We start from the raw sequence: 13245 nt of genomic DNA on the forward strand, positions 1-13245 counted from the left end.
CGACAGAGGATGAAATGGTTGGATGGCATCACTGACTTGATGGACATGAGTTTGAGTAAACTCCAGGAGTTGGTGATGGACAGGGAGGCCTGTGTGCTGCAGTCCATGGGATCACAAAGATTTGGACACAACTGAGTGATTGAAGTGAACTGAACTGAACCCTCAGCCTATCCCTTCAGAACTTGACCCAGCTTAAGTGATTGACCACATTTCTTGATCACAGAGCTTACTAACACTCAGCTTTGGTCTAACAGCTAATGACAGGTAGTCAGTCTAATAATTTTGATATTCCCTTGAAATAAAATGAAATTCTACTTTAAAAGGACTTAGAGATCTAATTTGTTTCATCATATTTTTAAAATAAATGTTATTTTCTGTTTTAGTGGCATAAATTCAGTTATGATTCCTTACAGGACTTTATTTTTTTTAATTGAAAGATAATTGCTTTACAATGTTGTGTTGGTTTCTGCTGTATAACAATATAAATCAGCCATAATTATACATATATCCCCATCCTCTTAAGCCTCCCTTCCCCTCTTGTAGGATTTTAAACACTAATATTTTGCTTTATTAAAGTGAGAATATATGTAAGCACTCAGCATATGGTTTACTCAGATGTTAATATTCCATTTCATTAAAAATTTTCATTATTAAAATTCAGGGCTTCCCAGGTGGCGCTAGTGGTAAAGAACCTGCCTGCTAATGCAGAAGACATAAGAAACAAGGGTTCAATCCCTAGGTCAGAAGATTCCCTGGAGGAGGACATGGCAACCCACTCCAGTATTCACACCTGGAGGATCCCATGGACAGAGGAGCCTGGTGGGCTATGGTCCATAGGGTTGCTGTAAGCACCCAGAATATGGTTTGCTGCTGCTAAGTCACTTCAGTCATGTCCAACTCTGTGCGACCCCATAGATGACAGCCCACCAGGCTCCCCCGTCCCTGGGATTCTCCAGGCAAGAACCCTGGAGTGGGTTAGCATATGGTTTCAGTTCAGTTCAGTTCAGTCGCTCAGTCGTGTCCGACTCTTTGTGACCCCATGAATGGCAGCACGCCAGGCCTCCCTGTCCATTACCATCTCCCGGACTTCACTCAGACTCACGTTCATCGAGTCCGTGATGCCATCCCGCCATCTCATCCTCGGTCGTCCCTTTCTCCTCCTGCCCCTAATCCCTCCCAGCATCAGAGTCTTTTCCAGTGAGTCAACTCTTCGCATGAGGTGGCCAAAGTACTGGAGCTTCAGCTTTAGCATCATTCCTTCCAAAGATATCCCAGGGCTGATCTCCTTCAGAATGGACTGGTTGGATATCCTTGGGACTCTCAAGAGTCTTCTCCAACACCACAGTTCAAAAGCATTCATTCTTCGGCACTCAGCCTTCTTCACAGTCCAACTCTCACATCCATACATGACCACAGAAAAAACCATAGCCTTGACTAGATGGACCTTAGTCGGCAAAGTAATGTCTCTGCTTTTGAATATACTATCTAGGTTGGTCATAACTTTCCTTCCAAGGAGTAAGCATCTTTTAATTTCATGGCTGCAGTCACCATCTGCAGTGATTTTGGAGCCCAGAAAAATAAAGTCTGACACTGTTTCTACTGTTTCCCCATCTATTTCCCATGAAGTGATGGGACCGGATGCAGTGGTCTTCATTTTCTGAATGTTTACTCAGATGTTAATATTCCATTTCATTAAAAACTTTCATTATTAAAATTGTTTGCCTTTAAAAAAAATAGATACTTGAAACACATTCTTATCAAGTACTTAAAATTAAAACTTGAAATCTTTAATTTTGTCCTCAACAGTAACTCAAGAATTGAAAGATATTTTTAAGGCAAAGATACTCTCCCTCAAAGAAGCAAAGATCACAGAGAAGGTAGAAACAACAGATATTTTAAAATAAGCTTTTCCAGAAATAATTCTTCCCTTGATGTGGTTCTAGTTCACTCTTTTTTTTCCTAGTTAATTCTTATTCAGAATAAAAGCTATTTTATTTTGCTTAAATGTTGGACCTACAGACCTTTCTAATGGACCACGTATAAAGACATTATGCTGATAGATGTAGGTTTTAAGTTTAAATCTTTTTGCAGGAGTTGACTGAGTAGAGTTAATCAATTATGGAAATTATCTCAAATGAACTAGTTCAGTGCATGAAATAAAGAACTGAGTTTTCTAATATATGCTTTTAAGTTATGGCCCAGGATTATGAGCTACTGAGAAGTATTAAATTTTTTGTGTTACGATTTTTAGAACTCATGCACATGACTTTGTTTAATAACTTTAAAAATAACTATTTGGACTATTTAGCCTATTCAGATATCTGACTTGACTGTGATTAAACTTTATGGTAACAAATTAATCCCACTTAACTGTGTTTGCTTACAAATGGATTTATAGTCTTTTTCTTTTTTTTTTTTTAAATTACTTTTAAATATTAGCATGTACACTGAAGAACCACAAAATGAACACTTGGAGGATAAAAATGTCCAGTCATCTACAACTCCTGAGGTAAAGGCTTAAAACTATATTGTAACATATGATGTAAAAAGCTATCTAACATTAAAATTTATTTTTAAAGTTAATAAGTTCTTTCATATATTTGGTTTAAAAATGAGAAGTGGTCATTTAAAAATAACTAGTTTTAATAGGCCCTAAGAAAAGGAATGAAAACATGATAAGAGGTGACTGTAGATTACTTTGGAAATAAAGCAGATTTTAGGAATAATAGAAATTTGGCTTATTATTTCTTGCCATGTCCAGAATAAACTTAGTAGAGTATAAGAGGTAAAGAAAAATGTAAATTAATTAAAATGTTCTGCTGTACATGTGAAGAGACCCAGATTTTCATATTTGCAAGTGTATAGAGTAAGTCATTAGATTTAAGTCATTAGACCAACTTTTGTTGATCTTGTTTTACTAAATAATAATTGGTCATAATTAGAATTATAAATTGTTTACTTTTAAAATCAGAGTTTCTACAGTTTTTAAGTCAAAAAAGTCCTTTTTAAAAATATTTAAAATACTCACCATTGATTTTAATTACTTTTATCTATAAAGACTTCAAAATCACTGCAGATGGTGATTGCAGCCATGAAATTAAAAGACACTTACTCGTTGGAAGGAAAGTTATGACCAACCTAGACAGCATATTAAAAAGACAGAGACATTACTTTGCCAACAAAGGTACATCTAGTCAGGGCTGTGGATTTTCCAGTGGTCTTGTATGGATGTGAGAGTTGGACTGTGAAGAAAGCTGAGCATCGAAGAATTGATGCTTTTGAACTGTGGTGTTGGAGAAGACTCTTGAGAGTCCTTGGACTGCAAGGAGATCCAACCAGTCTATCCTAAAGGAGATCAGTCCTGGGTGTTCGTTGGAAGGACTGATGCTGAAGCTGAAACTCCAGTACTTTGGCCACCTCATGTGAAGAGTTGACTCATTGAAAAAGACCCTGATGCTGGGAGGGATTGGGGGCAGGAGGAGAAGGGGACGACCGAGGATGAGATGGCTGGATAGCATCACTGACTTGATGGATATGAGTTTGAGTAAACTCCAGGAGTTGGTGATGGACAGGGAGACCTGGCGTGCTGTGATTCATGGGGTCACACAGAGTCGGACACGACTGAGTGACTGAACTGAACTGATAAAGACTTCATTCTAACCTATGTAAATTTATTATAAATTCTGAAATAAGAAAATTTAAAATAATATGGTTCTATTGGACAGACTTCCAGAGGAAGATTTCTACATCAGAACTCCAACAGATTAGTCGTGATCCAGTTTAAATAACTTTGATACTTTCCTTCTAGCTAACTTAAGGAACTATTTCCTCTTTGTCCACTTAGTGCTTGTAAATAGGGCTGCTCATCTAATTTTCCATGTTCACAATAATAATGTGAATTTAGTTATGAGATTTGGTGGTTTCTTACACTCATAAAATTGTACAAAAGTATATTTCTTATTTATTTATTTATTTATTTTAATTGGAGGCTAATTACTTTACAATATTGTGGTGGTTTTTGCCATACATTCACATGAATCAGCCATGAGTGTACATGTGTTCCCCATCCTGAATCCCCCTCCCACCTCCCTCCCCATCCCATCCCTCAGGGTCATCCCAGTGCACCAGCCCTGAGCACCCTGCATTGAACCTGGATTGGCGATCTATTTCACATATGATAATATACATGTTTCAGTGCTATTCGCTCAAATCATCCCACCCTCGCCTAGAAAGATGGTAACAATGAATCTATATGTGAGACAGCAAAAGAGACACAGATGTAAAGAACAGACTTTTGGACTCTGTGGGGGAAAGTATATTTCTTTTTTTAATATAAATTTATTTATTTTAATTGGAGGTTAATTACTTTACAATACTTTATTGGTTCTGCCATACATCAACATGAATCTGCCAGAGGTATACACATGTTCCCCATCCTGACCCCCCCCTCCCCCCTCTCCATACCACCCCTCCAGGTCGTCCCAGTGCACCAGCCCTAAGCATCCAGTATCATGCATCGAACCTGGACTGGAGTTTCGTTTCATATATGATATTATACGTGTTTCAATGCCATTCTCCCAAATCATCCCACCCTCTCCCTCTCCCACAGAGTCCAAAAGACTGTTCTATACATCTGTGTCTCTTTTGCTGCCTCGCATACAGAGTTATTGTTTCCATCTTTCTAAATTCCATATATATGTGTTAGTATACTGTATTGGTGTTTTTCTTTCTGGCTTACTTCACTTTGTATAATAGGCTCCAGTTTCACCCACCTCATTAGAACTGATTCAAACGTATTCTTTTTAATGGCTGCGTAATACTCCATTGTGTATATGTACCACAGCTTTCTTATCCATTCATCTGCTGATGGACATCTAGGTTGTTTCCATGTCCTGGCTATTATAAACAGTGCTGCGATGAACACTGGAGTACACATGTCTCTTTCAGTTCTGGTTTCCTCGGTGTGTATGCCCACCAGTGGGATTGCTGGGTCATAAGGCAGTCCTATTTCCAGTTTTTTAAGGAATCTGCACACTGTTCTCCATAGTGGCTGTACTAATTTGCATTCCCACCAACAGTGTAGGAGAAAAGAAAGTATATTTCTTAAAAAGCTTTTTGTTTTACTTCAGATCCTCAAAGCTACCAGTGCTAATGAACATGAAGAAACTAAGGAAATCATCTTTCCAGAAACAGAGGAAACAAAACCACAGATGGAAAAGAAGGGCTCTTGTCCTCCACAAGGAACATTGAATAAAGCTATTACAAATGGTATGTGAAATAAGAAATGTAAATGGATAGAAAATGAGAAATGTGAATTTGATAAATATTAGAATATAAGCCCGGAGAAGGCAATGGCACCCCACTCCAGTACTCTTGCCTGGAAAATCCCATGGACAGAGGAGCCTGGAAGGCTGTAGCCCACGGGGTCGCTGAGGGTTGGACATGACTGAGTGACTTCACTTCACTTTTCACTTTCATGCATTGGAGAAGGAAATGGCAGCCCACTCCAGTGTTCTTGCCTAGAGAATCCCAGGGACAGGGGAGCCTGGGAGGCTGCCGTCTATGGGGTCGCACAGTCGGACACGACTGAAGCGACTTAGCAGCAGCAGCAGCAGAATATAAGCCAACAAAATGAAGTGAAATGAAAGTCACTCAGTTGTGTCCAACTCTTGGCGACCCCATGGACTGTAGCCTGCCAGGCTCCTCTGCCCATGGGGATTCTCCAGGCAAGAATACTGGAGTGGGTTGCCATTTCCTTCTCCAATAAGCCAACAAAGCCGCTGCTTAATCTATATACTCCAAATCAGATGAGCAGCTGTATTTATAAGCAATACATGGACAAAGAGGAAATAGTTCCTTGAATGTATCAAATATAACAACTGCTTAACAGATCCTATATTTTAGTATTTGTCATGACTGTTAATGTCAAATTTTGGAAATTAGAAACAATTAATAGATTTTTATTTAAAACCTACTTTTGACATTTAGTTTTAAGGTAGCTAGAAGGAACATTATACTTCTGGCAATATTAATGTTCTTATTAAACTTAAGCCCCAAATTTTCAAACAGGTGTTGCCTTTAAAAGTTGTATAAAACTTAGCTTCCCTACTAAAATTTTAGAGCATTTCATTGTCACCAAATATTTGTAAAAGGTTAATATCCCAGATACTTCCAGTTTCTGATCCAACATCATCACTCTATCCTAACAACAAATAAAGAGCTGAACAAATTGAAAATTCAACAAATCAACTCTTCTTAGTTCCATCCAAGAACTGAGGTCACAGGGCAAATCTGCCCCAAAATTAGGGATAGTCAGATTGATACAGATAGGAGGAGCGAAAATGCGTTTAGAATCAAACCCCATACCCGCCAGAAACACTCAGAGGGCTCAGACAAACCTTGTGTGCACCAGGACCCAGAGACCCCACAGAGACTGAGACAGAACTGTGTGTGAGTATCTCCTGAGGAGGTACAGGTCAGCAGTGGGCTGCTGCTGGGTCAGGGGCTCTAGGTGCAGCAGACCTGGGTAGGGCATAAGCCCCCTTGGACGAGGTCGCCATTAACCCCACCATAGAGCCGCCAGAACTTACACAGGACTGGGGAAACAGACTCTTGGAGGGCACAAACAGAACCATGTGCACACCAGGACCCAGGAGACAGGAGCAGTGACCCAACAAGAGACTGACCCAGACTTGCCCATGAGTATCTAGGAGTCTCTGGTTGTGGCGTGGGTCAGTGGTGGCCTGCTGCAGGGCTGGGGATACCGAGTTTAGCAGTGCATGCATGGGACCTTTTGAAGGAAGTCATCATTATCTTCATTACCTCCACCATACTTTGAGAGTGAAAGTGAAGTCTCTCAGTTGTGTCCGACTCTGTGACACCATGGACTGTAGCCTACTAGGCTCCTCCATCCATGGAATTTTCCAGGCAAGAGTACTGGAGTGGGTTGCTATTTCCTTCTCCAGGGGATCTTCCTGACCCAGGGATCAAACCTAGGTCTCCTGCATTGCGGGCAGACGCTTTACCATCTGAGCCACCAGGGAAGCCACCATGGTTTGGCCTCTGGTAAATAACAGAGAGGGAACACAGGCCCACCTATCAATAGAAAATTGGATTAAAGATTTACTGAACTTGGCCCCCCCCATCAGAACAAGATCCAGTTTCCCCCTCAGTCAGTCTCTCCCATATGGAAGCTTCCATAGCCTCTTATCCTTCTCCATCAGAGGGCAGACAAAATGAAAACCACAGTCACAGGAAACTAAACAATCTAATCACATGGACACAGACTTGTCTAACTCAGTGAAACTATGAGCCATGCAGTGTAGGGCCACCCAAGACGGACGGGTCATGGTGGAGAGCTCTGACAAAATGTGGTCCACTGGAGAAGGGAATGGCAAACCCCACTTCAGTACTCTTGCCTTGAAAACCCCATGAACAGTATGAAAAGGCAAAAAGATAGGACACTGAAAGATGAACTCCCCAGGTCGGTAGGTGCCCAATATGCTACTGGAGATCAGTGGAGAAATAACTCCAGAAAGAATGAAGAGACTGGAGTACAAAAGTACAAAGTCAAGAATTACCTGGAGTAACAGGCAAATTTGGCCTTGGAGTACAGAATGAAGCAGGGCAAAGGCTAATACAGTTTTGCCAAGAGAACACACTGGTCATAGCAAACACCCTCTTCCAACAACACAAGAGAAGACTCTACACATGGACATCACCAGATGGTCAATACCAAAATCAGATTGATTATATTCTTTGCAGCCAAAGTTGGAGAAGTTCTACACAGCAAAAACAAGACCAGGAGCTGACTGTGGCTCAGATCATGATCTCCCTACTGGCAAATTCAGACTTAAACTTAAGACAGTAGGGAAAACCACTGGACCATTCAGGTATGACCTAAGTCAAATCCCTTACAATTATACAGTGGAAGTGAGAAATAGATCCAAGGGATTAGATCTGACAGACAGAGTGCCTGAAGAACTACAGACAGAGGTTCATGACACTGTACAGGAGACAGGGATCAAGACCATCCCTAAGGAAAACAAATGCAAAAAAGCAAAATGGCTGTCTGGGGAGGCCTTACAAATAGCTGTAAAAAGAAGAGAAGCGAAAGGCAAAGGAGAAAATGAAAGATATATGCATTTAAATGCAGCGTTCCAGAGAATAGCAAGGAGAGATAAGAAAGCCTTCCTCAGTGATCAGTGCAAAGAAATAGAGGAAAACAATAGAATGGGAAAGTCTAGAGATCTCTTCAAGAAAACTAGAGATACCAAGGGAACATTTCATGCAAAGATGGGTGCAATAAAGGATAGAAATGGTATGGACCTAACAGAAGCAGAAAATATTAAGAAGAGGTGGGAAGAATACACAGAAGAACTGTACAAAAAAGATCTTCATTACCCAGATAATCACGATGGTGTGATCACCAACCTAGAGCCAGACATCCTGGAATGAGAAGTCAAGTGGGTCTTGGGAAGCATCACTATGAACAAAGCTAGTGGATGCAATAGAATTCCAGTTGAGCTATTTCAAATCCTAAAAGATGATGCTGTGAAAGTGCTGCACTCAAATCTGGAAAACTCAGCAGTGGCCACAGGACTGGAAAAGGTCAGTTTTCATTCCAGTCCCCCAAAAAAAGGCAATGTCAAAGAATGTTCAAACTACCACACAATTACACTCATCTCTCACACACAAAGTAATGCTCAAAATACTCCAAGCCAGGCTTCAACAGTATGTGAACCAAGAATTTCCAGATGTTCAAGCTGGATTTAGAAAAGGCAGAGTAACCAGGGATCAAATTGAATCGTCAAAAGAGCACGAGAGTTCTGGAAAAACATCTATATCTGCTTTACTAACTATGCCAAAGCCTTTGACTGTGTGGACCACAACAAAGTGTGGAAAATTCTTCAAGATATGGGAATACCAGACCACCTGACCTGCCTCTTGAGAAATCTGTATGCAGGTCAGAAAACAACAGTTAGAACTGGACATGGAACAAAAGACTGGTTCCAAATAGGAAAAGGAGTATGTTAAGGCTGTATATTGTCACCCTGCTTATTTAACTTCTATGCAGAGTACATCATGAGAAACACTGGGTTGGATGAAGCACAAGCTGGAATCAAGATTGCTGGGAGAAATATCAATAACCTCAGATATGCAGATGACACCACCCTTATGGCAGAAAGTGAAGAGGAACTAAAGAGTCTCTTGATGAAAGTGAAAGAGGAGAGTGGAAAAGTTGGCTTAAAGCTCAACACTCAGAAAACGAAGATCATGGCATCTGGTCCCATCACTTCATGGCAAATAGATGGGGAAGCAGTGGAAACAGTGTCAGACTTTATTTGGGGGAGCTTCAAAATCACTGCAGATGGTGATAGCAGCCATGAAATTAAAAGACACTTATTCCTTGGAAGAAAAGTTGTGACCAACCTAGACAGCATATTCAAAAGCAGAGACATTACTTTGCCAACAAGGTCTGTCTAGCCAAGGCTATGGTTTTTCCAATAGTCATGTATGGATGTGAGAGTTGGACTGTAAAGAAAGCTGAACACTGAAGAAGTGATGCTTTTGAACTGTGGTGTTGGAGAAGACTCTTGAGAGTTCCTTGGACTGCAAGGAGATCCAACCAGTCCATCCTAAAGGAAATCAGTCCTGAATATTCATTGGAAGGACTGATGCTGAAGCTGAAACTCCAATACTTTGGCCACCTGATGCAAAGACTGACTCATTTGAAAAGACCCTGATGCTAGCAAAGATTGGAGGCAGGAGGAAGAAGGGGACAACAGAGGATGAGATGGTTGGATGGCATCACCAACTCAATGGACATGAGTCTGAGTAAACTCTGGGAGTTGGTGATGGACAGGGAGGTCTGGCATGCTGCAGTCCATGAGGTCACAAAGAGTCAAATATGACTGAGGAACTGAACTGAACTGAGGTTGATACAGAGAGTCATAATTTAACAGAGCAGAAACCTCTATAGCTGAGGGTAGCAAAACATAAAATGTAATTAACAAATTAGCTGGAGGCTCAATGTGGGCAAGTCTGACAGTTAATGACTCCAAGGGTAGCCCTGTTGTGGTGTTGGGGGAATATTCTTATGTGAGTTTTACCTCCAAGATCTTTCTGTCAAGAGGAGAGAAAAGGTAACTACTTTCAGCAACAGAGCATTCTGTGTTTAACAAGAACTGCCCTCAGAGAAATTATTTTATCAGAGTATAACCTCTAGGGACTTTATTAGCCTAACCAACTGAGAAGAAAAATACCCAACTTCAGCCCTTTCTAGCCATCCCACACAACCTAAGGGGATGAGACAAGAAAAAAAAAAACACCCTGAGGAGCACTCGTGAAATTTCTAGTCCAGGAGACACAGGCTCACTAAAAGACTGAGGCCTAATCATAGGACTAGAGAACTCTTCTTCTTCCCCTACAGCTAACCACCATGTTACCACAGGTCCTTTTATACAGGACATCATGTTCCCCTTTAAACAAAAATATATAGCATGTATTAAAAAGCACAGAACACAGTTGGAAGGGACAGAGAAAGCATCAGAACCAGACCCAGATATGCTAAGGGTGTTGGCATTATCAGACCATGAATTTAAAACAACTCTGACTGATAGACTAAGGGCTCCAATGGAAAGGTAGACAACATGTAAGTAAAGATGGGTAATACAGAGAGATGGAAATGCTAAGAATCGAGACAGAAATGCTAGAAACTAAAAACTCTAACAGAAATGAGTGCCTTCGATGGATTCATTAGGAGATTATACACAGCTGAGGAAAGAATCCCTGAGCTTTGGGATTTGTCAGTAGAAACTTTCAAAACTGGTAAGCAGAGGAAAAATTGGGGAAAAAAATACAAATATCCAAGAACGATGGGACAACTACAAACGTTGTGACATATGGGTAATAGGAATGCCAGAAAGAAAACAACAGATGAGATATTTGAAGTAATAATGACTGAGAATTTCCTCCAAATTAATGTCAAATAGCAAACCATAGATCCAGGAAGCTTGAGTACATGAAGCAGAATAAGTTATTTTTAAAAAACTTCAAAAACTATACTTAACTGTGTAGTATACTCAAACTGGAGAAAATGAAATTTATCTTTCATCTTGAAAGAAGCTAGAGGAAAAAACACCTTACCTATAGAGAAACAAAGGTAAAAGTTACATCCAGTTTATTCTCAGAAACTATGTAAGCAAAAAAGAGAGTGAAATATGTAAAGTGTTGAGGCAAAACACACATACACACCAACTGTATTCTATGAAATTATCCTTCAAAAGTGAGATAAATAAAGGCATTCTCAGATTAACAAAATTGAGAGAATTTGTTGCCAGTATACCTGCCTTGCAAAAGTTTTAAAAGTTTTTCAGTTCCGGCGGAGCTAGTGCGGTGGTTCTGCGAACCGGTTCCCGCGGCCGCGGCGACGCGATGACCACGCTCCGGGCCTTTACATGCGACGACCTGTTTCGCTTCAACAACATTAACTTGGATCCACTTACAGAAACTTATGGGATTCCTTTTTACCTACAGTACCTTGCCCACTGGCCAGAGTACTTCATCGTTGCAGAGGCCCCTGGAGGCGAGTTAATGGGTTATATCATGGGCAAAGCAGAAGGCTCAGTGGCGAGGGAAGAATGGCACGGGCATGTCACAGCTCTTTCTGTTACCCCGGAGTTTCGGCGCCTTGGTTTGGCTGCTAAACTTATGGAGTTATTTGAGGAAATTTCAGAAAGAAAGGGTGGATTTTTGTTGATCTCTTTGTAAGAGTGTCTAAACAAGTTGCTGTCAACATGTACAAGCAGCTGGGCTACAGCGTGTACAGGACAGTCATAGAGTACTTACTATTCAGCGAGCAATGGGGAGCCTGACGAGGACGCTTACGATATGAGGAAAGCTCTATCCAGGGACACTGAGAAGAAGTCCATCATACCATTACCTCATCCTGTGAGGCCAGAAGACATTGAATAACCATGAGCAGTGGTTCTTAGGCTGATGATGCTCCAAATAGAATTATGGACAATATTATTTTCATTAGGTGACCTTGGAGATCTATTAGGAGAAAAGGGGATCGTTTAGCTCTTAAAGACTTCAAGAAAATATAGGTTATCAAATTTTAAGCCTTCTTGTTTCCTGTTAGCAATATCATACCTTCTAAAGCTGTTCACTGTAATAAAATCCAGCCAAAAAAGGCAGCTAGGCGAGAAGGAAACATTCCACTGTTGTGGCGCATAACACACTATTCACAGTGTGCTAGGGAAAATGATTGCTCCAGTCTCCCCCTAAATTCTGTGCCTGAGAACCACTGCTGCATATACAGTTTTTATTTTGTATTGAACTTAAGCTTTAAAAGCATATATGAAATGTATAAATCTAAGATGTATAATAAAATGCACTGTTGACTCTAAAAATAAATAAATAAATAAAAGTTTTTCAGAGAGAAGGAAATGATATAGGTCAGAAACTCAGATGTACAAAAGTAGTATTCACAGCATTTTCACCAGGAGTAGTTTCCATCTTAAGAACCAAGCCCCCCCCCCCCCCCCCCCACCTTTTTTTTTTTTTTTTTTTGCTTATTCATAAGGAGCAACTCCTCATCTGTTCAAGTTTTATCAGGAAATTGTAGCAATTCCTTCACATCTTCAGGCTCCACTTCTAGCTCTCTTGCTATTTCCACCACATCTGCAGTTCCTTTCCCCACTAAAGTCTTGAACCCCTCAAAGTTATCCATTTAAAGCTATAATCGGCTTCTTCCAAACTCCTGTGAATGTTAATATGTTGACCTTTTCCAGTGAATCATGAATGTTCTTAATGGCATCTAGAATGGTGAATCCTTTTTAGGAGTAGAAGCTTTTCAATTTACTTTGCCCAGATCCATCAGAGAAATCACTATCAATGGCATCAATAAAATGTGTTTCTTAAATAAGAAGACTTGAAACGAGAAACTACTCCTTGATACATGAGCTGCAGAATGGATGTTGTGTGGGGAGACAAGAATACATTTTATCTCTCCAACTGAGCTCTTGCATTGTCAATGGACAGTATTATTTTGAAATCTTTTCTGAGCAGTTGGTCTTAACAGGGGGCTTAAAATGTTGAGTAAACAAAAAAATGTTGTAAACAAATGTGCTGTCACCCAGGTCTTGTTTTTCAAGATTAGATTTAGCATTATTCTTAAGGGCCCTAGGACATTTGGAATGGTAAATGAAAATTGGCCTCAACTTAAGGTCACTGGCTGCA

At 40.4% G+C, this 13245-nt stretch overlaps 1 protein-coding gene and 1 pseudogene across 2 annotated transcripts in view; both read left to right on the forward strand.

The window, feature by feature from the left end:
- Positions 1–1803: 1803 nt before the first annotated feature.
- SLC9B1 (solute carrier family 9 member B1) overlaps positions 1804–13245 on the forward strand; it is a 44966-nt gene continuing 33524 nt past the window's right edge. For both annotated transcript variants that reach the window (XM_040237763.1, XM_040237761.1), the window contains exons 1-3: positions 1804–1877; positions 2440–2509; positions 5130–5268. In XM_040237763.1, coding sequence (XP_040093697.1) covers positions 2441–2509; positions 5130–5268 — 208 coding nt within the window. In that variant the 5' untranslated portion in view covers positions 1804–1877; position 2440. The remainder of the gene's footprint in view (positions 1878–2439; positions 2510–5129; positions 5269–13245) is intronic.
- Positions 11388–12416, forward strand: LOC120861877 (annotated as a pseudogene).

The sequence above is a fragment of the Oryx dammah genome, unplaced genomic scaffold, assembly GCF_014754425.2.
Source record: "Oryx dammah isolate SB20612 unplaced genomic scaffold, SCBI_Odam_1.1 HiC_scaffold_3, whole genome shotgun sequence".
In the NCBI taxonomy this organism is placed as follows: Eukaryota; Metazoa; Chordata; class Mammalia; order Artiodactyla; family Bovidae; genus Oryx; species Oryx dammah.